The sequence below is a fragment of the Ranitomeya variabilis genome, chromosome 6 (genome assembly GCF_051348905.1).
Source record: "Ranitomeya variabilis isolate aRanVar5 chromosome 6, aRanVar5.hap1, whole genome shotgun sequence".
Lineage (NCBI taxonomy): Eukaryota > Metazoa > Chordata > Amphibia > Anura > Dendrobatidae > Ranitomeya > Ranitomeya variabilis.
In genome coordinates this window covers 506063485-506091303 of record NC_135237.1, presented here as the reverse complement: position 1 = coordinate 506091303, position 27819 = coordinate 506063485, and the positions used below count along the sequence as shown (strand labels likewise).

At 45.0% G+C, this 27819-nt stretch overlaps 1 protein-coding gene across 3 annotated transcripts in view; it reads left to right on the top strand.

Moving 5' to 3' along the window:
- NIPAL2 (NIPA like domain containing 2) overlaps positions 1-27819 on the top strand; it is a 184076-nt gene that overhangs the window by 58282 nt on the left and 97975 nt on the right. For all 3 annotated transcript variants that reach the window (XM_077270872.1, XM_077270870.1, XM_077270871.1), the window contains exons 2-3: positions 9389-9457; positions 22895-23066. In XM_077270872.1, coding sequence (XP_077126987.1) covers positions 9389-9457; positions 22895-23066 — 241 coding nt within the window. The remainder of the gene's footprint in view (positions 1-9388; positions 9458-22894; positions 23067-27819) is intronic.

The window sequence follows — 27819 nt, the reverse complement described above, 5'->3', positions numbered from 1 at the left end:
CAAGAGGGAACGCCATACTGGCCCTACTCCCAGGAATATGGTGTGGGGTGGCGTAATGTACGGTAGCCTATTCCCTCTAGTTTTCATCTAGGAACACTAACAACTCGGCGTTACATTGCATTGGTGGTGAAACCAGTGGTATGGCCACTTCTCCAAAGGAACCGTGTTACAACACTGCAAAATCAGGCCCCATATTGTTCGTGCCAATGTGAGAACTCCGAGTTGCGTATACATGCTACCATGTGTGCAGCATTTCTGGACTTGTCTTCCATCTAGCACATCTGGGATTTCATTGGTTGGCAATTGCAAAGCAAGCTGCCAGCAGCAGATCTTGATGATTTGATTCCAAAGTGCAAATATTCAGTGTGGCAGACCATTTCTCAGACAACTATTAATAACTTCATTGATATCCGCCAAGGCATGTAAGTGCAGAGATTTCTGCACAGGGCTCACATACTCGACACTGAATACGTTTAAATGTTTTAAAAACCTTTTTTCTGTTCTGTCATCATTGGCGTGTCATTAACATGTCTATCCATCCTGGGATTTCCGTAATTCTACGACTTTTCTTTCTGTGATGATACAATCTCAATGTTGAGGAGTGATGAGGCTGTTGAGTTCCGGTCAGGAAACACGTGGCTAGTTTGTACATCATGGTTTGTACACCGTCCATGTCTCACATACATCTGAATGGAGCTTTACGGGTCACAAAGTAAGGACATTCTAAAGGGAAAGCAAAAGAACAGCAGGGCGTAATAACACATATGTAACAACAATGTGCTGACACAGGAGAGATTTTTATTTTATCCATTTAAAAAATTGTTTATTATAAAATGAAAATTTATTTTGTGAAGTAATTACATTGATATTTAACTTTCAGGTTTTTTGTTCTTTTACTAAGCTACCTTACACACATGACACATGAGTAATGCCAGTGTAATAATGTAACTTGATTCTCCTTGGTACAACATATGCCCTGTGCAGGCACCACCCTGCTGTTTGCATTGCTATATAAACACATCTGAGAAGTTTGTAATGGAGGTAAATCAGGAAGCTGCACAGGCGAGATCCTCTGCTGGGAGAATGTGCACTGTGTGCTCAGGTGTATGTGTGTGTACATGTCAGTCATGTTGTCATCGCTGGATGTAAAATATCTTTTTAAAGAACAAAGCAAAAAAAGAATTGCATCAAATGTAAAGAATAATTTATTAAAGATGTTGTTCATTACTTTAGCATTTGATGTCCTATCCTTAGCATAGGTCATCAATGTCTGATCGCTGGGGCTGCAACCACCAGCACCTCCATCGATCAGCTGGTCTCGGTGTTGGCGGCGACCGGAACTGCTCAGTTGCGGAGCTGCGCGGCTCCGTCAACTGTATAGTGGTTACAGCCGGGTGCATGGTTCATCCCCATCGTCCATTATGTTCACGAGAAGAAAATAAGTAACTCTCTAAGTACGTTTTAGTACATAATTAGGATATTATATTTATTATATATTAATAATACCCGGTGAGCCTCATCTGTCTAAACATATGTGGAAACGTTTCCTATAGCAACCAATCAAATGATAGGATTGGATGGGGCCTGGCACGGAATTACATCCTCTGTTTGCCTTCCCACTGTTGTGCCACCTACAGTAGCCATTGGGGGCGCTCATTGCATACATGCAATGGCCATTTGGTGACAACCAGCTAGTCGCACTTCGGACCTCCTCCTCTAATCTTCAGAAATGAATTATGGCGTAGATTCCACAAAGTGTTGAAATAGTTCTACAGTAATATTGGTTGATGTGGGCCGGATATCTTCTAGCAATTGCCACAAAATAGATGGCGGTCCTGCAGAACGGCCCATTCGATCTTGACGCAGAGATGTTTGATAAGATTAAAGGGATTGTCTGGGACTTAACAATTGATTTCCTATCCATAGTATAGATCATCAATATGAGATGACACCTGGCACCCCACTCATCACTGATCTCACCTGACTGGGAGCTAAAGTGCTGCAATATTTGGCAATGGCTACTGAATGATGCATGAGGCTACTGTCCTGTCCGCTCACCTCTTATAGCCGACCGCTGCCTGAGCAGACCAGCTGATCTATAGGGATCTCAGGTCTTGGATAAACAACGAACGGGCTCGGACTGGCCCATAGGGGAACAAGGGAAACCCCTGGTGGGCCCTTGTGTAGATATAGGCCCTCAATCACACTGTATGAGCAATACTTTGAATAAATAACTTGATTTACTCTACAGTAAAAGCAGCATCTCATCACTCATTAACCAAACTACCAAGTTTACTATTATATAGAAGCATAGGTAAGTTTGTGAATGAGGAAAGCGTAATATTTGCATGCAGGTGAAAAGTTGCCCCCCCCCAAAGTCAACGCTACTTGTGGGCCCTCGGCACCCCAGTCCGACACTGCCAACGAACTCTTATTGATGACCAAGCCTACACATAGGCCATCAGTTAAGTTGCCTACAGCCCTATTAAGATCTTATGATGCTGCTATAACTACTTTTCTCATTTTAGTTTTTGGGGTTTCTTTTATTATTATTTTATTATTATTAATTATTTATATTATTATTATTATTTATTTATATAGCACCATTGATTCCATGGTGCTGTACATGAGAAAGGGGTTACATACAGGGTTATAGATATCATTTACAGTAAACAGGTTTACAGTGACAGACTGGTACAGAGGGGAGAGGACCCTGTCCTTGCGGACTTACATTCTATGGGGTTCTTTTATCCTATCTGCTTTAGTATGGCCATAGTCTGTGTAGATGCTACACTTAGATGTGTTTCATAATAAACATCTGCCTAATTTATAATCGCATTTTTTATGATTTGTATTTTTTTGCACTATATAATTCTTACCTCTGTTACAATATACTTTATGTACGTTTAAGCATTATAGTTTTGCCCCTTTAAAATATAGCACCCAATTTAATTTTTTAGGGCAGGTTCCCAAGAGAGTATAAAAATATCTTCCAGCGCTTCATCCAGAAAACTTGGGCATTTTTTTTCTCACACTTTAAGGGACGGTGTTATACATGACAAAAGAGGAAACTATGTAACTAAGGATGGTGTTATCTATATATATATATATAATTGTCTAAGGGGTACTTCCGTCTTTCTGTTGGCAACTTCCGTCACGGATATTCATTCGCTGATTGGTCTCGCCAGCTGCCTGTCATGGCTGCCGCGACCAATCAGCGACGGGCACAGTCCGATTAGTTCGTCCCTACTCCCCTGCAGTCACTGCCCGGCGCCCGCTCCATACTCCCCGCAGTCACGGCTCACACAGGGTTAATGCCAGCGGTAACGGGCCGCGTTATGCCGCGGGTAACTCACTCCGTTACCGCCGCTATTAACCCTTTGTGACCAAGTTTTTACTATTGAGGCTGCCTATGCAGCCTCAATAGTAAAAACATCTAATGTTAAAAATAATTTTTAAAAAATAACAAATCATTATATACTCACCTTCCGCCACCTTTCCGACGCTCCGGTGACCGGTCCATGCAAGCGGCAGGTTCCGGTGCTAAGGTTGGTGTGCGACAAGGACCTGCAATGACGTCACGGTCATGTGACCGCGACGTCATCACAGACCCTGCGCGCCTGCGCGAGAAGGACCTGCCATGACGTCAGTCATGTGACCGTGACGTCATCGCAGTCCCTGCGCTCCTGCGCGAGAAGGACCTGCCGTGACGTCTCTTTCATGTGACCGCGACGTCATCACACCCTCGGACCGGAAGCTGCCGCCTGAACCGAACACAGGCGACAACTACAAGGGGCCCCTTGGAAGGTGAGTATATGTTTATTTTTTATTTTTTAACCTGTGACATACGTGGCTGGGCAATATACTACATGGCTGGGCAATATACTACGTGGCTCTGTGCTGTATACTACCTCGCTGTGCAATATACTACGTGGCTCTGTGCTGTATACTACGTCACTGGGCAATATACTACGTCACTGGGCAATATACTACGTCACTGGGCAATATACGTGATCGGGGGTCAGCTATGTGTCGGCATGGCAACCAGAGGCCTATTGAAGACCTCTATGGTTGATGCCGGATTGCTGTGAGCGCCACGCTGTAGTCGGCTCTCATAGCAATGCAACAATTCTACAACATAAAAGCGATCTGAGCTTCGCTCCTATGTAGCAGAGGCAATCGAGTTGTGCCAGCTTCTAGCCTCCCATGGAGGCTATTGAAGCATGGCAAAAGTAAAAAAAAAAAGTTTTTTCAAAAAAATAAAAAAAATAAAAAAATATATAAAAAGTTTAAATCGCCCCCCTTTCAACTCATTCAAAATAAAACAATAAAAAAAATCAAATATACACATATTTGGTATCGCCAAATCTATCAATAAAAAAAGGATTAACCTGATCGCTAAACGGCATAGCAAGAAAAAAAAAATTTAATTACTTTTTTTGGTCGCCGCGACATTGCATTGAAATGCAATAACGGGCGATCAAAAGAAGTTATCTGCACCAAAAATCATTAAAAACGGTAGCTCGGCGCGCAAAAAATAAGCCCTCACCTGACCCCAGATCACGAAAAATGGAGACGCTATGGGTATCGGAAAATGGCACAATTTTTTTTTTTTTTAAGCAATGTTTGGAATTTTTTTTTCCCCATTTAGATAAAAAATAACCTAGATATGTTAGGTGTCTATGAACTCACAACGACCTGGAGAATCAAAATGGCAGGTCAGTTTTAGCATTTAGTGAACCTAGCAAAAAAACTAAACAAAAAACCATTGTGGGATTGCACTTTTTTTGCAATTTCAAAGCACTTGGAATTTTTTTCCCGTTTTCTAGTACATGACATGCTAAAACCAATGATGTTGTTCAAAAGTACATCTCGTCCCGCAAAAAATGAGCCCTCACATCGCCATATTGACAGAAAAATAAAAAAGTTATGGCTCTGGGAAGCAAGGGAGTGAAAAACGAAATCGAACAAACGAAAATAACCCGGGTCATGAAGGGGTTAAATTGATTACATTTTTTCCAAAAAATGTTTACATTCCCTCTGAGGGATTATGGCTGGAGCAGCTTGAGGCCATAGAGTTCATCTCCAGTCAACAGGACCTGAAGTGACGTCACATTCTGTGAAATGGCATCACGTGACTAGATCTTGGGCCCACGTGACCAGACCAGGAAGCACAGCACAGGAGCGGTCCCAGAGCAATAGAGCAGGAGTGCACAGACACATCCGCTACCGGAGTTGTGCAGGGGTGCACAACCCTTCCAGGTGAGAGGCTAATCTCTCCACCTTTCATTGAAACATCCCAATCAAAACACCTGATGCTTCTCATGCTGCGCTCTTCCATGTTTATTGTCTTACGTACATAATAAGTGAGTACACTTTATACTAAGGGACTGTGTTAGATATAATAATCGATAATAACGTCTTCCTCCACCTCCCCCTGTTCCTAAATCCATTATTTATCCCCCTTCCTCCCATCCCAAGCCCCCCACACCACTCATTGTCCTCCTCCCCCGCATCCCATTATTGCCCTCTCCCCCACCCCCATGATTGCTCTCTTCACCACCTCCATCATTGCTTTCTCCCCACCACCCCCATCATTGTCCTTTTCACTGCCACCATCATTGCCTTCTCCCCCACCACCCCATCATTACCCATTCCACCACCTTCGTAATTTCCTCCTCCCCCACCACCCCCATCATTGTCCTTTCCACCGCCATCATCAATGTCCTCACCCCATCATTACCCATTCCACGACATCCATCATTGCCTCCTCCCCACCACCCCATCATTGTCCTTTCCACTGCCATCATCATTGTCTTCTCCCCTACCACCCCCATCATTACCCATTCCACGACCTCCATCATTTCCTCCTCCCCCACCATTCCCATCATTGTCTTTTCCCCACCACCCCCATCATTGCTCATTACACCGCCTCCATCATTTCCTCCTCTCCACCACCCCCATTATTGCCCATTCACCACCTCCATCATTTCCTCCTCCCCACCACCTCCATTATTGCCCTTTCTACCACCCCATCATTGCTTTCTCCCCCACCACCCCTATCATTGCCCTCTCAATCAACCCAATGATTGCCTTCTGCCCCATCACCCCATCATTGCTCTCTCCACCTACACACACGGCACCATTCAACTCTCTGCATACACATACATACACACCTCACCTCTGCGCACGGTATCCTGATGTCGCACCAGAGACAGCTTCCTGTCTCGCACAGCCGCGGCGCTCAATGATTGTCATTCAGTCACTGCTGTGTGAGACAGGAAGTGTGGGCAGGAAGCAGGACGGATCCATTCCCTGTAGCTCCGCTACGCTGCCATTTTCTCTTGCAGGCAGCGGAGCTACAGCGATTGCTCTCTGCCTTCCGCGCATGAGGGCAATCTGGCCAGGGGCCCCCCGGAGTCTCGGGGCCGGATAAACTGGTCAGATTGCCCTCATTATTAGCCACCCTGCATGGGCCCCCACAGCCTCTGGGCCCCGGTGCAGCCACACTGGTTGAACAGGCAGTATGTCCTCCCATGCGGCTCCATATGCCATCCATTTTTTATTTTTTTTTCCCACAGGCAGATTTGGTCAGTGAAAAAAAATAATCCCTCCCTCTTCAGCACTGTCCCACTGAATAAAATTAGTCCCAGTGTGATCGTATTTTCCGTCAGAGTGCTGTCCGTGAAAAAAACAGGTCGTGTGAACGAGCCCTTAGGTAATGTGCACACTCTGAGCTGTGGTTCTGCCCTTTCTTAATATGGTGCCTGTGGAGCGCCCGCCAGGGCCGTGGGGTGCTCGATACCGGGCCAGTACTTAAAGGGATATGTCACAGTGGCATTGACCCAGTCCGTGGCACTGGGCATCCACGTAAAGGGGAAAAGTCTTTAAAGGGGTTGTTGAATAAAGGATAAAGTTTGTTCGTGACGCCACCTGTGGTATTCGGTCAGGGATGACAGACGCTGCTTAAAGGGGTCCTCTGGGGAGTGATGGCACTGCAGTAAGGATGGTATGGCTACCCACAGGTGAAGTTGGGTCCTCAGGGCTCTCGGTGTGTTAGATAAGGATGGTGTAGAAAGAAACAGAGGACACAGAGTTGCAGTCTCTTTACCTCTTTGCTGGTGTAAGACAGCCACAGTCCAGGGTACGGATCACAGGTACTGGTATGGTCCGGCTGGCTTGGAAGCGATTCAGGAATCCTCCTAGCCAGGTGGGGTTGGAACACTTCCAGTACACACTGTATTGTAGTCCCTTGCTGCCTTAGGCCTCACACAAGGTCCTCACGTTCTCTCTGTCTCCCTTGTTGGTAGGACACTACCCACATGACAGGTAACTTGAGCCTTTTTACAGGGTCTCTCAGATGATGCCGGGCTCTATGTGTTACTGTGCCTTCGGGTGTTAATGGTGGACAGGAGATTTGCAATCTGCTGTCCACTGGTTTCTGCTGTGGGGCATACAGTCCCACACAGCCTCGGTCTTCCAGCCACTGGTTCCTTGCACTTCAGCGTGGAGGAAGCTCAGTTGCAGCTCCCCTCCAGCTCTTCTCTCCTTTGCTTCTCTTCCCCTTTCAGTCTCCTACAGACTGCTGTTTCTCGTTCTTCCTTCCAGGAGCTGCAGATCCACTTGTCTGCACGGCCCCAGCTTTCCTTTCTCAGACTCTCTCGGTCTGCTTCCTCTCTCCTCTGTCCCTCTGACAGACTGCCTGACTCCTCCTCCAAGCCAGAATATATATTCTCTATGGAAGCTCCGCTGAAAACCGGGTTCAGAGCTCCCCCTTCTGGCCTGGAGTCAGAACATGTTGCATGTATGTGAATACCTGTTAAAGGGATCCTTCCTCGCTTCCAAACATGGCATTACTCTCCCCGAGAGGAAGGCAATACCACTGTAACAACCAGGAATCTGGGGTGTTACACCCGTTTAAATGTTTTGCCTACTGAGCATGTGCACAATATACACTTACCCAGGTCACATGTCCTTTGACGTGGCTTTCTCCTATTGGTTCCTCATTCTGGCCGGCCGGCCGTAAAGCAGAGCATAGCGGTGACGTCACCGCTCTGCTTTAGGGCCGGCGCTGACACAGTGCAGGGAAGCGGACGCCGGGGGACCCGACAGACACCGGAATGTAAGTATGTAGTGTTTGGTTTTTTTTACATTTACACTGGTAACCAGGGTAAACATCGGGTTACTAAGCGCGGCCCTGCGCTTAGTAACCCGATGTTTACCCTGGTTACCCGGGGACTTCGGCATCGTTGGTCGCTGGAGAGCTGTCTGTGTGACAGCTCTCCAGCGAGCACACAACGACGAAACAGCGACGCTGCAGCGATCGGCATCGTTGTCTATATCGCTGCAGCGTCGCTTAATGTGACGGTACCTTTACCCCAGGAACAAAGACATGGAAAGACAATTGTCTCACAGGATGAAAAAAGCCTCTGCCCCTCCTCGAGGAAGCTGTTGCGAAACGCGCGTAGGGGCGAGTGTTCATCCCCGTGGAAGCTGATATGGGTAAAAAATTAATGGGTAGGACCATGTTTTCCTCATTATTTAGGCTGTAATAGCCAAATGATCACTGACTAGTGATAATAATTTTTATGATGACATTTTAGCTTAATAATAATGTGGCCCTCACTTTATATTGTATATTTAAGCATGGGCTTTTTTGGTCTTGTGAGACAATTTTCTTTCCATGTCTTTGTTCCTGGGGTAACACTATTTTTTTTGGTGCACCCTTAACTGTAGTCAATTGCTCTGTTTCTAAAGGATTACTCTGTGATTTATATTTATTATGTGTCATAATTGATTTTGAAATAAAAACGTATTTTTTATGATACCTCTTTTTCTTGTGGTTATATACTCCATTCTTTGGTCCTTACCAGCAGAGAAAGGACTACAATGACGGGTAACACAGCTGATGACACAGGATCCATCAATCACAATAGCCCAATTTCACAGATGATCCATTTCGCCCTCCCTTAACTATGATCTATGCACAGGTTCATTATATGCTTCACTTCAAAAGATAGGGTCTGGTTCTGACCATTTTAGCTAGGTACCCATGTTGTTAACTGAAACAGGAAGTTATGGTAGTTTAAAAAAAAAAAAAAAAAAAGCTCCAGAGGCCGGTGTGAACATTGCAAGATTTATGTTTTTTACATTTAATATAGATTGTAAAATGTAAAACAAATATCTTGTCAATGGTCATTTATCTGATGATGGCCTCCATTCAGCAATGATCTGTCAGAAGCTACCTTGTTGACCATTTCCAGGTGGAGATTCACAAAGAAATGCTCTACAAAACTAGTGACTGTGCCCAAGCTCATCATTTTCTATAATATGTAATGTACTATTTTAATTTCTGTATTTTCATAATTGCATCTCTCTTCTCCCCTAGAACCTAATTTTTGGCATAATTTTGTCAATTGCTGGAAGCTTCTTGATCAGCATATCCCTTAATCTGCAGGTAAGAGATTATGCCTACAGAATATACATACACTGTCAATTAATAGAATGAAGCAAATGACCGGTAAAGAGAATTGATACCAAATGGAATTAATTACTTAAAAATTAAAATATATTCAGAGTGAGTGGGTGAGGAAAAATGCCTTGACCCACTCACGCTGAATATATTTTAATGTTAGCTCATAAAATTTGCATTAAATGGCCTAATACAGTAGGGCTGGGTCACTTGTGAGGCTACTGTCCCTTTCAGAGACTGACTTGACAGTTGTTTTGTTGCATGACATTATTGTATGGAAAATTAGAGCCTGTGTTTCATTATGCTTCTGTGTATATGACTTAAGCATTTCAACATATTTTGTTAGTCCCTAAATTTTGATTGTTTAGAGATATGTTCATGTGGGATGGATTTGCTTATGGAAAATGTCATCAGGAAAACCTGCAGAAAGCAGTAGGGAAATTCACACAAAATTTTGTGCAGACTTTGAATAACGAAGAAAAACCTGCAATAGTTCATTTAAAGGGTGGTCCGACATCTAAAACATATTATATAGATGTCTAACTGTGTTTACTAAGTACCCTATGTTATTTATTTGCTTAATTGCTTTTATTTATTAACTTACAGCAGGGTATTTTGTTTCTATCTTAGGTTTTGTGTGTTTAAAGGGGATATCCGGAACTTAAAAAAAACAAATGTGACTACGTACTAACAGGCAGGTAGTTGATACTTACGTGCCTGTTGTGCCTGGTGCCGTTCTCCACCGGCACAGAGGTGTCACAGACTTCTGCTGATGTCACATCAACAGAGCAGCAGTTTCTCTTCCTGTTGACAGTCCTGGACTTCCGGTGTCATGCTGATTGACAGCCAGTTCTCTTCTGCCTAATTGGGGGAAGTCGGCAGTCAATCAGCATGACACCATCTGAATCTCTGGCAGGAGTGGTCAATGACTAGCACCAGATACAACAGCAAGGTAGTTGCTTCTGTTACCAACTACATGCCATTTTGTTTAAGTCCCGGATATTCCCTTTAATGACCAGAGTGACCATGCTTCTATATTTTGCATGCATACCAACTTATTCCAGTTCCTTTTTTTTCAGTTAAGTTTCAGGTTTCTGCAGTTAGTGCAGGTAAGGGTGTGACCTTCGGTCCTGCTCGACCCTTATTCAAATTGACATCACTTTGACATATGGTAAGGTTTTAATACTAGAGGTTAGGACTGTCCTGATTAGGGTACACCTTGATGCTGATGTGATGGCTTTTACACTTTCTTTGATCACAAACTGTGCTTACTATGTACCCTGTGTTATTTATATGCACTGTTGCTGTTCCTTATTTACTTACAGCAGGGTATCTGTTAATTTTATTTCTGGCTTAGGTTTTGCCAAACCACTTTTGTAAATGTCTTTATTACACAACGCCCTACATTTCTATCTATTCTCTAAATGTGAAGGGTTTTTTTTCTTACTGTACTCCCTGTGGCGTTTTTTTTGAGGGAAGTGTAAAAGCCATGGAATAAATGGCGCTAAAATAATAAATAATAATAATGTGACAGAGGAGGCTGGAGCTGCACTCACTCCTCGAAGCATCTATCAGCCCCTCCTGGAACAGGATGTGACAGGTGGCAGCGCTGCTGTTACGTACTAGTTTCTTACATTGCTTTCCCCCTATGAAAACATCCTGGATCCTGTGTGATCAGGGGGCAGCGCTGGCATCACTTACTTTTTTTTTTTTTACTTCCACCCCTCGGATGATGTCTTCTTTCAGTTAGAAGCTAAGGCAGCGGCAGAGATAAAAGCATAGTGCCACCACTGCCCTCGCCTTTCCCACAGCACCCATCTTCCAGGATGTCTTCAGAGGGGGCGGCAATGCAACAAACTACTGAGTAAGTGCACCCCTGTGCCCCCCATGATGCTGTGTTTCGGGAGTGGCAATGGACGCTGTAGGGAAGTGAGTGCAGCCCCAGTCTCCTGTGACTTCACTTTTCAGGCTCCTCTCAAGCGAATCATCACTGGAAGTACAGTAAAAAAAATACATTTAAAGATTTTCTAAATAGGGAGAAATGTACGAAATTGTGTCATAAAGCAAATTACAAAAGTGGTTAGGCTGTAAGGTTAGATATTTAGAAAATATATTTTAGGTGCCGGGTCATCCCTTTAATCAACAGCAGTACATCCCTTGTGTGCAAGTTCACACCTTTCTCATCGCGAACAGAATTTTACATTGAATGCACAGTTTAAAAAGCAAAAGTCAAACCAAAAAAAAAATTCTAATTGAAAGAATGTGATGTAACAAAAACATTTTAAAGGGACATTTATCAATTTTGTTTGGCCCAAATCTTTGCAAAAATTGCGATGTTTAATTGTAACTGCCAGAGTCCCGTTTTAGGCTGAACCTGACAGTTTGAGCAGTATGAATTAGCTATCATACATCGGAGCCTGTCTGTACGATTGCAGTCATGTTCTACTATGGTGTATCGGAGAAAATATAGTCCAGGACTTCAGGCAGAGATGAGATTAGTCCGATGACATCCACAGCCATCTTCACTATGCCTCGTTCTAGGTGATTGACTGTGTGTGCATCAGGAGAGACCTGTCAATCGACTGAAGCAGTGCGAAGAGAAGCTGGCCAGGGACAGCATGGCCAGGGACAGCATCTGACTTATCTCATCTGTTTCCTAAGGTTCTGGACTGGATCTTGAAATGCCATAGAAAAAAATACTTGGCTGCAATCATACAGATAGGCTCCAATTCATGCTACCTGTGATTTGAGTAGTATGAATCAGATGACAGGACGCTATTAACAATATTTTATGCCATTTATTGCAACACTTTTTAGTACTGTAGGGGTTCACTCTCTCGGGTAGCCGCTTGGAACACAAAGCCACAGAGTTGTTTTATATCACACATGGAATAGTGTTTATTTCCACTGGTTGCACAGCACCAAAGAAACCCCATAACCATAAAATCCCTAACACTGTCCAGGCACTAACTAAGCAATACAGACCCTAGCTACTCGGATATGGCTGAGCTAGTCCCAGTTTGGTCACACAAAACCGCTATCATCCATAGCAATCATTGATACTTGCAGTTTGGTGCACACAGCCTGTTCAGTCTCTACTCAGAGAGATTCTGGCTTGTCTCTCGTCAGTTCCGACACAAATCCACTCGACTCCACTTCCCCCAGGTGACAGAGACTCACATGAACACATGGCCTAGTTCTAGTCATAGCCATCCAGGTGCACCTAATCAGGACCTGTAGTCAGGGTCGTACTGGCCCACCGGAGAACCGGAGGATTCTCCGGTGGGCCCAGGCACTGACACCTGCTGGCATGCTGGCCAGCAGCTGCCTAGGGCCCCCACTGCTCCAGGGGCCCCCAGCCAGTGGCGTGTCACTAATAGCGGCACACTGGGCAGCTATAGGGCCCCTGAGTCAGCGGAGCAGCAGCTGGAGACAGGAGTCTGTCCCCGCTGCTAAAGAGAAATTAATATTCACGCTTCCCCACGCCCCCATGGGCATGGAGAGGAGTGAATATCATTTCACTTTAAGGGTATGTGCACACGTTGCGGATTCTCTGCGGATCCGCAGCATTTTTTGCAGTGCAGAAACGCTGCAGATCCGCAATTGATTTACAGTACAATGTAAATCAATGAGAAAAAAAAAATGCTGTGCACACTTTGCGGAAAATCCGCTGCGGAAACGCTGCGGTTTAAAAGAAGTAGAAAACCGCAGGGGTAAAAAACTCAGCAAATCCGCAAGAAAACCGCAGCAAAAACGCACAAAAAAATGCTGCAGAACCGCACAAAAAACCGCAGGTGCGTTTTCTGCCAGGAGAGACAGAATCCGCACCAGAAATTCCTAAGCCTAATCCGCAACGTGTGCACATAGCCTAATAGCGGGCAGTGTTAGCTGCAAGCTGAGGCTAGCACTGCTCGCATGACATGTAAAGCCAGAGGTGGGCCCCTGAAGGACGGCTTACCGTGGGCGGAACGGAGCTGCAGGGATCAGATTCCTTCCCTGCACTTCCTGTCTGACATGGCGCAGCTTGATGACGTCGTAATTCAGCGCGCTGTTTCAGACATTAAGCTGCCGGTGAGGAAGAGGCTACCGGGATGTGCTGCAGGGAACTTACAGAGAGGTGAGTGGTGCTGTGTGTCTGTCTGTCTGCCTGCATGCATGCGTGTGTGTATGTGGTGCGGTGCTTTGTGTGTGAGAGAGAGTGGTGCGGTGCAGTTTGTGTGTGTGTTGGAGATTGGCAATGATGGGGGTGGTGGGAAAGGAGGCAGTGATGGAGGTGGTGAAATGGGCAATGATGGGGTGGTTGGGGAGAAGGCAATGATGGTTGTGGTGTAAAGGACAATAGTGGTTTTGGGGGAGGAGGCAATTATTGAGGTGGAATGGGCAATAATGGGCGTTGTGGGGGAGAAAGCAATGATGGAGGTGGTGATGATGACAATGATGGGGGTGGAGGGGGAGAACAATGATGGGGTGGATGGGGAGAACAATGATGGAGGTGGAGAGGGGCTTCATTATTCTCTCAGGGGACTACATTGTATTCTGGGGGGCTATATCATACTATATGAGGTAGCTACAGTATACTCTGGGGGGGCTGCATTATATTCTGTGGTGGGGCTGCATTATTTTCTCAGAGGACTTTATTATATTCCGGGGGGGCAACATCATACTATATGAGGGGGGCAGCATTATGCCCTATGTGGGGGCTACAGTATACTCTATGGGGGGATGCATTATATTCTGTGGTGGGGCTGCATTATACTATATGAGGGGGGCTGCATTATTCCCTATGATGGTGCTACATTATATTCTATGGTGGGGATTCCATTATACCTTATGAGGGGGTTGCATTATATTTTGTGGGGTGCTGCATTATATTCTATGAGAGGGGGCTACATTATTTTATGAGGGAGGCTACATTATATTCTATGAGGGGGCTACATTATATTATGCTACATAATTAAGACGTATACTACCTTATATTATACCCTGATATTAGCGTGTTTTACCACACAATTGGTGGTCTTGTATTTTTTTCTATGTAGCTACATAGAAAGAAAATACATGTAGCAACACAGTGGGCCCCAAGAATGATTTTCTCTGATGGGCCCAAGGTGCTCCAGTCCGACGCTGCCTGTAGTGCTAGGAATTAACCCTAGCCTGCCTGGCTTTGCTACAACAGTACCTATTCCAAAACTTTAAAAATGATGAGAAAAGGGGGGTGGTTAACCTTTTGGCATGAAATACAACATATTTCTGATTGCATTTCCACTTAAAAGTTTAAAAAAATAACTTGCATATTCTAGACATCTCCGTCATCTTAAAAAGATGTGGAACAAATGCATTTCTGTTGTAACTATTTTTAAAATGCTTAAAAATTTGCATGAAATTTGTCATTATGTGACAAGTGACACATTGGTCTTCTGCTCTTTTTTAGCATTGGAAAGTCTTATCAATCACTGTACATAATAAGGCACAATTTTCGCAAAATATTTTGCCTTGACAGTCAACATTTTTAACACATCAGTCTCCTCCTCTAATATTGTTAAGTGTACTACCATAGTACCGTGTTTGAAAAGTTGCTCTTGCGTAATTTATGGCAAATTTATTATTAAGATGTCACATTTGTTAAATATGAAGTGGTGGAATTGAAGTGAATGGACTAAAGATTTACTGCAAATTAAGTAATTTTTTTTTTTTTTTTTTTAAATATGGGCCATAAATTTTACTGTAATGTTTTCAAGTCTAGAAATTATTATTTTTTTTTTCTCCTAATAAATCAACAATTGTCTTCAATCTGGAAAATGGTTATGTAGAAAATGTATGTCTCCATTGTCTGTAGTTTCTGGATTTATAATCTTTTCTACTACTTTTTAGGCATTGTATTTGGTCGTAATTAACCCTTTTTACAAGTAGAATTTGACTGTTAGGGCAAAGCATATTTCATGCAATTTTATCATGTAGTATTTTATAGTACGGCAACAGGAGATTTCTAAAATCTCATTCAGACCGTTCTTTTTTTCCTTTCCTTTTTTTTGTGCTTTTGTTTTATTTATTTTTTTAAACCATCGTCAATTCTTTCAATGTTTTACTGTAGTTTTTCCCCATTGAGATTAATGAGATTTAACAAAACAAAACTCATCAAAATGCATTAAAAACACACATATGGTAATTTCTTCTTTGGATTTCTGGCAATAGCCTGCATTTTTCATGCAGAAAAAAATGCACTGAAAAATCTGCGTGTGGCCATATACTTAAAGTATGTTCACACATTGCCCTTTTGCAGTGTGTTTTTTATCTGCACCAAAAACAAATGGGGGGCAGTAAAAAGGCATCATACAATATGGGAGTTTTTATGACATTTTTGCTTGCAGTTTTTTTACATTTATTTGACTGGGTGTAAAGTGCTGAAAAAACGCAGCAGGACTCCTAATCCGCACAGAAAAAATAATTGCGGCATGTGCTTAAGATTTCAGAAATCTCATTGATTATGCTGGAACTGCTGCATATTTTTGCAAACAAAGGGTATGTTCACACGCTGCGGATTTTGCTGCGGATCCGCAGCGGTTTCCCATGCGTTTACAGTGCCATGTAAACCTATGGGAAACGCAATTCGCAGTGCCTATGCTGCGGAAAAAAACGCGCGGAAACGCAGCGGTTTACATTCCGCAGCATGTCAATTCTTTGTGTGGAATCCGCAGCGGTTTTACACCTGCTCCATAATAGAAAACCGCAGGTGTAAAACCGCAGTGGAATCCGCACAAAAAACGTGGTAAATCCACGGTAATTCCGCAGGAAATCCACAGGTAAAAAGCAGTGCCTTTTACCTGCGATTTTCACAAATCCGCTGTGGAAAAATCCGCAGACCTCAGGAATACGTGTGCACATACCCAAATACACTGCATGAAAAAATGCAAGAAAAAAAGCCACTTGTGACCAAACCCTTAGGTCAGGTTCAGTATTTGGTTCGTATTTTATATCAGTATTTGTAAACCAAAACCAGGAGTGGAACAATCAGAGTAAAAGTTTAATAGAAACACGTCACCACTTGATTTATCACCCACTCCTGGTTTTGGCTACAAATTCTGATGCAAAATACTGAACATGTGAACATGGCCTTAAAGGGAACCTGTCACCCCCAAAATCGATGGTGAGGTAAGCTCACCATCATCAGGGGCTTATCTACAGCATTCTGTAATGCTGTAGATAAGCCGCCGATGTTACCTGAAAGAGGAGAAAAAGACGTTAGATTATACTCACCCAAGGGCGGTCCCGCTCCGATGGGCGTCTCAGGTCCGGTACAGCGTCTCCCATCTTCATTCCATGACGTCCTCTTCTGGTCTTCACGCCGCGGCTCCGGCGCAGGCGTACTTTGTCTGCCCTGTTGAGAGCAGAGCAAAGTACTGCAGTGTGCAGGCGGAAAGGTCAGAGAGGCCCGGTGCCTGCGCACTGCAGTACTTTGCCCTCAACAGGGCAGACAAAGTGCACCTGCGCCAGAGCCGCGGCATGAAGACCAGAAGAGGACGTCATGGAATGAAGATAGGAGGCGCCGGAGCGGACCTGAGACACCCATCCGACCGGACCGCAGCGGGACCGCCCCTGGGTGAGTATAATCTAACGTCTTTTTCTCCTCTTTCAGGTAACATCGGGGGCTTATCTACAGCATTACAGAATGCTGTAGATAAGCCCCTGATGATGGTGAGCTTAACTCATCATCGATTTTGGGGGTGACAGGTTCCCTTTAATCTTCCTATTTCTACAGCTGAACTCTTTTAAACCATTCTCCTTGCTCTAACTAGTTATTCCTGTTCTGTCTATTTTTACTTCTATGAAAATTTGTTCTTTATTAGTTTTAGCCCCCAGGCAGATAAAGAAACATTTATTCTCTTCATGGAAAATGGGTCTCGAATACTAGATATTTTTATTTGTGCCGGACATTTATATACATATAAAAAAAGCTTTCATTTAGATTAATTTAATGGCCAAGACTTATTTGATCATAATCAGTAGGATCATTTTCTGCTTTGTATATAAATCTGGCTGGCAGATCACTGCGCTATGTCCTCGGTGGATGCTCTTGACCTGTTCTCTATGCTTGGTCCTGGCGATTGCATTAGCTAATGCATAACCATCTAATTTGAAAAATGTAAATTTAACACCTGTTACGTATAGTCACATACTAGCTAATGTGTTTAGGTCATATCCTAGCCAAAGTTGTTTGAAGGCGTAATTTATCAATTCATGTGTAACCTCCTAGGCGAAGCTGAGATGATCTGCGCATTAAGTCATGACTGTACTCTAATGTTGAATGTTAAAGATTTCACTTTTTTCCCCTTCTTTTAAATAAACATAAATAGTTTATTCCTGAAAATGTCCTGATTTTTGGCAATGTCATTGTAAATATTGGAAAATCGGTATCAAGCATCTATCACCTGTGGGTCTGCCATAAATGTGTCAGATCGGAAGACTTCTTCAAAAGTGACGTTCAACATTAGAAAAAACATTTCTGCTTTGTTTCAGAAATGGCGCCTTAACCATCCATGGCTAATTTATGGAATAGCTGTAAATAAAACTAAAGGCACCAGGGTAGTAACATCTGTAAAAGACCAAAAGCAAAATATCGATGCATTTCTGTTGCTACATGCACCAGAAACGTGTTGGTGGTGTTTTGCCTTTTGGACTTGCTACATGCACCAGAAACGCTTTGGATGTGTTTCACCTTTGGACTTGCTACATACACCAGAAATGTGCCGGTGGTCTTTCGCCTTTGGACTTGCTACATGCACCAGAAACGCTTTGGTGGTGTTTCACCTTTGGACTTGCTACATGTGTAAGCAGGTTTCGGGATGCAGTGATGCAATGGAGGCAGAGCAATGGTTAATATATTAACAATTTAATTTGGTACAATGAAAAGGCAGGGAGATAATAGTTAAATTGAAAGAGAAAGTTATACTGTAACAACAGTCCAGTTATCAAACTTATCGTGTCCTTAGGTTCCTCAGCTGCAGATGATCCGTTGGGGGTTGTAGTACCTGCAGCGACTGTCGTAATGTCCTCAGATGGAGTCCCAAAACTAACGGTCCAACTTCTGGTGACAATGGGTGGTCTCTGGTTTTACCCCTTGAGCCCTTAGTCCATAAGCCTGTGCAGCTAAAGTAAGGAAGGCTGCAGGGATCCAAGTATCAAATGTGGGCTGATGCGCGCTGTCCAGCAGGGGGAACTGCAACTTAATCTCCTGTAACCGGCTCATGTTCTCCTGCACAAGCACGGTCTTACCCTCGTCCGGGCGCACAGCGCTTCCCATTCTCAATACCCCACTGGAGTGTCCAGGAGGTTTCAGCCGCAATGCGTCACTGCGCTACTGCTCTGGGTGTGGAGCGCACTGCTCACCCTCCTGTACTCTCCCTGACAGCGGAAACTGTCCGCACCTTTGCGCGCTTTCTGTGCTGTATTCTGTCTAGACACGCCCCCTCTTTCTGTGTCATGGAGCCTGTCCGGTCCCCTATTCCTTCCTCCGGGCAACATGGGACGCAGCCTCAACAGTCCCGGACCCGGCTGAATACAGGTACCCGCAGCCCTGTCTTCCCCCTTGCACTCCCCCTCTTCTTTAGCTCGCCATTCCACGGGCGAGAGTTCCTTCAGTTGACGTTAACACGCTTCCATTTCTCGAACAATCCGTTGTCAAATAAACTGGTTTTGTTCATAACGAGTGGGAGGTATTCCAGTGGTTGTCCACTCTGTACGGAGTAGTTCAGGTTGAGTGGTAGAGTTGGGTTGAATGGTAGAAGATGGGAGCATGTCCGGTTCCAATGGGGCAGCCATCTCTGGAGTTTTGGGCCGACATACTTCCCTTGGACTGGCGGGCGTTGGACTATCCAAGTCTGAGAATGAGGCTTCTTCCTCATCACAGTCAAGAATCGTGGGAGTGAGCGTTTCGGTGGATCCCGTGACAGGCAAGGACACATCATGCTACGGTGAACTACTCGGATGGGCGCCTCCTCTTCTCCCTCGGTCTTCATATCCTTGCCCATTGGATCCAACTCTGCGTTTCACTCGATATGGAGTCTTTTCCCATCGATGTTCTAACTTGCCCCGAGGTCACTTGTCTCGAACTAACACTCAGTCTCCAGCCTTAAGAGCTGTCCCTCTAATGGGTGCCGCTTCATGATGTTCAAGTTCCCGGAACTTAGTCTGCACCAGTCAGTGGAGAGTCTGCAGCCTATGTCGATGTTCACAGACCCAGGAAGACACCGTGGGTAGTCTTCTTCTAGATCCAATTCCAGCTCTGCAATCTCCCGTCCTTTTCGCCCAAACAGTAGGGTATACGGAGTGTATCCCGTTGTACTGTGCACTTGGTTGTAGTACACCCAGACCAATTCAGCCACATACTCAGGCCATTGTACTTTCCAATCTTCTTCCAATGTTCTGAACATCTGAATTAGCATCCGGTTGAAGCGTTCACAGGCTCCATTCCCCTTAGGATGATAGGGCGTAGTCCTGGACTTCTCAATCTGGTACAGACTATGTAACTCCTCCATCCTTCGACCTTGAAAACAAGTGGCTTGGTCAGAGTGAATTCTCTTCGGGCAACTGTATACCCAGATGATGTCTAGGGAGTTAGCCTGCGTGGCTGACTCAGCAGTCTGATCCCGAGTTGGAGTCACGACAGTGAACTTGGTAAAGTAGTCGGACAATGTTCATACCCGAGATGAGCTGGACCCATGGTCAAGTAGTCGATCATCAATATCTCCAGGGGGGCAGAAGTCACGATGCTCTGTGTGGGGGCTCTCTGCTACGGGGGTTTAGCTAGCTCACCACTCCAACATTGCTGACAAGGCTCTTCGACTGCAGTCTTCAATTGGGAGTGATATACCAACTTCTGTAACCACTGGAATGTCTTCTCCGGGCCAAAGTGAGCTCCTCTCTCATGGACCTCTGTAGCCACTGCACGGATCAACTTCTCTGGGAGCACCACTTGCCAGGTGATCCCCAACTCTCGTACCAACTGCACTTTTCTATACAGAAACCCGTCCTCTAATTGGAGCCTCTCCCACTGTCTGAGAATCTGCAGAGTCCCCGGGGACAGAGCATCTGACTCACTCCAGCTACGGAGTCGCTTCAGGGCCACCCACTGTCTCACTTGGGTGAGTTCTCTATCTTCCTGTTGGAGTTGCACCCAGTCATCCCAAGGTCGTCCCAGCACCTGTTCTTCAGACACCTTTCTGATCTATCCCTGCATCGCCGCCAACGACCTGGCGAGGTCCGAAAAAACAGGAATCTCTTCTGCCTCCAACTCTTCATCTTGGTCGCGTCCAGGTCGCTCATGGGTCACTTTTGACCGAGCATCAGCGTGCGTGTTCTCGGCTCCTGCCCAATATGTGATCTTGTACCGATACTTTGCCATGCTGGCCACCCATCTTTGTTCCAAGGCCCCCAGTTTTGCATTTTCCAGGTGGGCCAGGGGATTATCGGTACGCATCAAGACTTCGGATCCGGACAAGTATTCGGTGAACTTTTCGGTCATCGCCCACACTAATGCCACCACCTCCAACTTGAAGGAACTGTAGTTATCCGGGTTCCGTTCCGAGTCGTGGAGGGACCAACTCGCATAGGCAATCACTCGTTCCTTCCTTTCCTGCATTTGTGATAGCACGGCCCCCAGACCATGTAGACTTCCATCGGTGTGTAGAATGAAGGGCTGGGAGAACTCTGCATAGGCAAGTATTGGGGCCTCGGTCAAGACCATCTTCAGGGCTCGGAAGGCTTCTTCCTGGCTAACTCCCCACTGAATGGTCAGATTCGTTGCCCCAGATGGCACTCCTTTTAACAGTTCCAGCAGCGGATTAGCGATGCGAGTGAAATTCTTCACAAACCTTCAGTAGTACCCAGTAAGCCCCAGAGAGGTCCAAATGTCCTTCACGGTCTTCGGGGTGGGGCAGTCCTGTACCGCTGCTATCGTCTCGCATTCAGATGTCACCCCTTCAGCGGATACAATGTGTCCCAGGTACTCAATCTGCTTATGGAAAAGGTGACACTTTTGGGGGTTGTAGTACTGGCAATGACTGGCGTAATGCCCTTAGATGGGGTCCCAAAACTAATGTCCTGTAACCTGCTCACGTTCTCCTGCACAAGCACGGTCTTACCCTCGTCTGGGCACACGGCGCTTCCCACTCTCAATACCCCACTGTAGTGTCCAGTCTCAATGCGTTGCGGCGCTGCTGCTGTGGGTGCGGAGCCTGCTGCTAACCCTCCTGCATTCTCCCTGATGGCAGGAAATTGTTCACACCTCTGTGCGCTTTCTGCTCTGTATTCTGTCTAGACCCACCCCTTTTCCCGTGTCACGGTGCCTGTCCAGTCCCCTATTCCTTCCCTTGGGCAACATGGAACGCAGCTTCGACAGTTCCGGATCCGGCTCAATACAGGTACCCGCAACCCGGTCTTCCTCCTTACACATGCACCAGAGACATTTTGGTGGTGTTTCGCCTTTGGACTTGCTACATGTACCCATATTTACCCATATTGAGCGTCCTGCCTACGCGTTGGGCCCGTTCCTCAATGTACGTTTCGCGTACGTCGCTTCTTCAGAGGGCGCTTTTTTAGAGGCCCCCTGAAAAAGTGACTTACGCAAAACGTACGTTGGGGAACGGGACCAACGCAAAGGCAGGACTCTCAGTATGGGTAAATACCACCATTAATGCTTACCATTCATGTCCTGACTTTGAGCAATATGTCCTAATAGGAATTGTGATTGATTTATCCTATGGACTTGCACGTTAATTGCCTGTTTGCACGATACATTATTTTCACTTAGCGATAACATGGTGCTACATGACAACTAATGGCAATTTCATTATGATAATATATATTTTCACAAGTTCTCTTACATTGTGGTTAGACATTTGACCTTGTGTCCTGATTTGCCTTTTGTCTCCCTTGTGTTTTGAACCTTGGGTCATCACCATTGAGACCTAAATGTATCCCCTGTATCCTTCCATATGTTTTTGATATTTTTGTAATGTTGATGTTAATAAAATTCTGTACTTTAGTTTTAATGGCATTAATTGACTCTGTTTCTCCTTGTTCAAAGCATTAAAATCTAAAAGATGCAAAATATTTAGCCCAAAATACAAATATTTAAAGGTGGAAACAGTATGAAAAGAAAACCTATCCATGGGAAATGCTACCATTCTGATGTTGGGAACTATTTGGGTCATGGTTCTGTTTTAGAGCCAAATACTTGTAAAAATGATATAGGGTTTTTCTTTTGATTTACTGTCAATTCTATATTTATATAGCAATATTGACTGCATTCACCCATTTAACCCAAAATGTTTCTTTATACATCCAACCTTGCATGAAGCAATTCTTTTTTTGCAGTCTGACTTTACAATAATATAACCTTACAGAATAATTATTTTTCTGTTTCAGAAATACACGCATGTTCGGCTAGCTCAGAGACAAGATCCATTACCTTATTATAAAAGCAAGCTCTGGTGGTTTGGAGTTCTGCTAATGGGCGTCGGTGAACTGGGGAACTTCGCTGCTTATGGTTTTGCCCCAGCAACTTTAATCGCTCCTCTAGGTTGTGTTGCAGTTATAGGTGAGTACAAATGCCTTTTGTCACTGGTTCTCATGTTGATTCGTAAAATGATTTCTACTGCAATATACAGTACTTGGATTTATTTTATGGGGTACTCCATGTAGTATAAGGTATGGGACTAAAGGCGCAGTCAGACCGAGATAGTAACGCAATGGTCGGACTGGCCAGCGGCTCTCCCAACCCAAGCCTGACAGCTTCATATATTTCTATGCAGTTGTCACGCTCAGGTCAGGAGAGCCACCAGTTAGTCCGAGCATTGCGTTACGATCTTAGGGTACCGTCACACAGTGCCATTTTCATCGCTACGACGGCACGATTCGTGACGTTGCAGCGTCGTATGATTATCGCTCCAGCGTCGTAGACTGCAGTCACACGTTGCAATACACGGCGCTGGAGCGATAATTTCATGACGTATTTGCGATGTAGAAGTCGTTGGTTACTGTGCGCACATCGTATACAACCTGTGTCACACGATGCAATCATGCCGCCACAGCGGGACACTAGACGACGAAAGAAAGTTTCAAACGATCTGCTACGACGTACGATTCTCAGCGGGGTTCCGGATCGCAGTAGCGTGTCAGACACAACGATATCGTAACGATATCGCTAGAACGTCACGAATCGTGCCGTCGTAGCGATGAAAATGGCACTGTGTGACGGTACCCTTAGTCTTATTTATAGGGTTGTTTGATTGCGCCCTTACAATGAGCACTAAGCTATGATTGGTCCTGGGCACACTGGGTCACATTTATCAATATACTTTGGTGCTATACGAGTTTCCTTTTTTGTGATTCTTAAGAAGATTGGAAATTTGTTTGTTAGGAGGGCTTTTTTTTGGCAATATTTCTGAACTGGCGTAAAGGCTCATTTGCACCGACCAATGATTAGCCAAATGACCGTCAGTATCAACTTTATTCCTGATCATTACCCCATGTAATGAATTCTACCGATAAAACAAACAAACTTGTTCTTATATTTTATACGAAAATAAAAATTGTAGTTGGCAGCGTATAAGCAGAGGATATGCTGCTGACACTGATGAATCAGTCTTTGGACTCACAATAGTACAAACAATCCTTCATCCGCCTTATGGAAAATGGAAACAAACCAGTGCCTATTGACTAGCTATATAGTTGATTATCTTTCGATAATTTGAGAGGTCAACATGTAGACCTATTTGGGAAATTCCTGCAAATTTTACCAGCTTCCCTCTCCATTAGACTGCCATAAACTGTCAGTGGCAAATATGGGCCAATGTTTTCCTCAAGACCGTTCTAATAAATGGCCCATAGTGATTATCAAAAAGTGCCAAAGCCCAAAAACCTACCACTTGTATATAAAACTACTGAACAATGAATTACATAATGTTAGGTTCATGTAATGACGCTGCCTGGTGTAGTAGAGAAGCAGCCTAAGGGGGCACTAGCAGGAGCGCAGGGAGAGGAAGGAATGAGGCACGCAGTACACACAAGACCTGAACTAGGCAGATCACATGATCACTGCAGGAACGATGGGGCAGAGCTACAGCGCGAGAACGGAGGGTCTACAAAAAGGACACAGAGTACTAAGACAGAGACGTAGTCAAAGGTCAAGCCGAGGGTCGGGAGCCAGGACAGACAGAGAAGTAGCAAGCAGGAAACAGGGGCAGTAGGCAGGGGGCAAACCGGGTGATACACAGCAAGACACACACACACAAGCACAGCGATTACAGACGAATAACCTGGGTCAGCTATCTCAAACCGAGTAGATGGAAGTATAACCGACTCAGAACCCAGGAACTACCAACATTAAATAGCTAGCCCAGAACCAAAGAGAGGTGGACTAATTTAACCCAGATCTGACCAGGAAGGAGCCAGAAACAGCCCATCCAGAGTCCATGACAGTACCCCCCTCTCAATGGGGGGGCCACCGGACCTCCAGGTTTCTCAGGAAAGTGAGCATGAACAGACCGAACCAGACAGTCAGCATGAACTGATCGGGCAGGAACCCAAGAACGATCCTCAGGACCATACCCTTTCCAATGCACCAGATACGGGAGAGTACAACAGACCATCCGAGAATCCACAATGTGCTCAACCTCATGGTCCTCCTGACCATCGATCAATACGGGTGCTGCGGGATCCAATTACCCCTCATCCACGGCCCCCAATTGATTCAGCAGGGACCTATGGAACACATTGGAGATCTTAAAAGACCATGGGAGGTGCAAACGAAAAGTCTCAGGGTTGACCACTTACATGATTTCATAGGGGCCAATAAACTTAGGTCCCAATTTCACTGAAGGAACCCGAAGCTTAATGTTCCTGGTGGACAACCACACTTTATCCCCAACCTGGAAAGAAGATCCCGCAACCCGTCTCCAAAAACCTTAAACTTCCTCTGAGCCTCCTCAATGTTCCTTTGGACCTCCCGCCATAAATCCCTCAACCGCTGTACAGCAACATCAGAAGAAAGGAGAGATGCCTGTGGAGTGATTCACACAGTTATTAAAAGCTAACTCCTCGAACGGCAAGGCATCACACCAATCCTGTCTGGAAATGGAAAAACAGCGCAAAATTTGTTCCAACGACTGGTTGGTCCATTCCGTATGACCGTTGGTTTCTGGATGGTATGCGGATGAAAAAGACAATGCAATACCCAATTTTGTGCAAAACGCCTTCCAAAACCTGGACACAAATGGCACTCCATGATCAAACACCGCACTCAAGAGCACACCATGCAAACGAACCACATGTTGTACAAACAACCTAGATAGGGTTTGGGCTTCCCGAATCACCCCAAGTTGAAGAATGGAGGTTCGGGAGGAGAAACCGGATCCAGGTTCCGAGACAAGGCATTGGCCCTCACATTTTTGGATCCAGGACGAAAAGTGATCGAAAACTGGAACCGGGAGAAAAATAGAGACTATCTAGCCTGCCTTGGGGTCAACCACTTAGCCGATTCAATGTACGCCAGGTTTTTGTGATCAGTAGCCACCGTAATGGGATGAGCCGCTCCCTCCAAAAAAGCCTCCATTCCTCAAAAGCCAACTTGACCGCAAGAAGTTCCCAATTGCCCACGTCATAATTTCTCTCTAAAGGGGAAAACTTCTTGGAGAAGAAGGTGCATGGTCTCAGATTGGTCAATGTGGCGGGCCCCTGGGCCCCCACCTCCACGTCTGAGGCATTTTTAACAATTAAAAATGCTGCTACCGCTGAGGCAGGCCAGTTCTTAACGTCGGACCCTTCTGTGTCAAATCGGTGAGGGGCTTGACTACCTGTGAGAACCCCTTAATAAATCTCCTGTAATAATTGGCGAATCCCAAAAAGCATTGCAGACCTTTCAGGTCATGAGGCTGAACCCAATCTACAATTGCCTGAACCTTCTTGGGATCCATGCGAAACCCATCCCTGGAGACAATGAACTCCAAGAAAGTCAGTTCCTGGACCAAAAATTAGCATTTTTCCAATTTAGCGAAAAGCAGGTTCTCCCTGAGTCTCCGGAGAACTGCCCGAAGATGACCAACATGGGCCTGCTTATCCGATGAATAAACCAGTATGTCATCTAAGTAGATAACCACAAACCGGCCAATAAAATCAGAGAACACAAAATTGATGATGTATTGGAAGACCGCAGGAGCATTGGTCAAACCAAACGATATAACTAAATTTTCGAATAAACCTTCAGTAGTGAGGAACGCAGTCTTCCACTCATCCCCCTCCCGTACCCAAATCGGGTTATATGCCCCCCGCAAATCCAGCTTAGAAAACTATTTGGCCCCAGACAATTGATTACACTAATCAGGAATGAGTGGAAGGGGATATGTGTTTCTCATGGTAATCTTAAGTTCCCGAAAGTCAAGGCATGAGCGGAGGCCACTGTGTCTTTTTTTTTTTTTTATACAAAAAAGAATCCTGCGGCAACAGGAGATACAGAAGAGCGAATATGTACCTTGCGGAGACTTTCAGGTATGTATTCCTTCATGGAGGTCCGCTCAGGACCAGAAAGGTTGAACAACCGGGCCTTAGGCAACTTAGCCCCAGGAATAAGATCAATGGCACAATCAAAAGGGTGGTACGGTAGCAACCCCTCAGCCTGACTATCAGAGAACACGTCCTCGAAGTCCTTCAGGTACACCAGAATACCCTCTAGACCGACAGACGACACAGATACAGAAATTAGACAGTTTTTTTTACATTTAGGCCCCCATTTAACAATATCCCGGGCCTCCCAGTCAATGACCGGATTATAATATTGCAACCAGGGGAACCCCAAGACCAACGCGGCAGGAAGGTTGTCCAGATCAAAACAGGCTATATGCTCCATATGAACAGGGCCAACCTTAAGGACGAACTCCTTAGTAACGGAGAGGAACCTGTCCTTGGTAAAAGGTGTAGAGTCAATAGCTACGACCTTCATGGGTTTCCCCAACCTGACTGCCCCTATCTCACAATGGGCCACCAACTTAGAGTCAATCAGATTCATAGTAGAACCGCAATCCACAAAAGCAGAAGAGGGGGAAAAAAAATTGTTCACATCAAATTAAACTTTCAATAATAATTTGAAGATTGAGGAAGACAGTACCTGAGGGTCTGGTAAGCCTCCTCGGCAGCTGCTGAAGACGTAAGAAATGTGAAGATTGTTCCAGCTCCTTTCCGATTAAAAATCCTTTATTGATCCATATCCTTAAAAATCATCCCTGCACAGAGGGGAATGTGAACCGTGACAAAAAAACCTGCTAATAGCTACGCGTTTCGATCTAAAAGATCTTCAT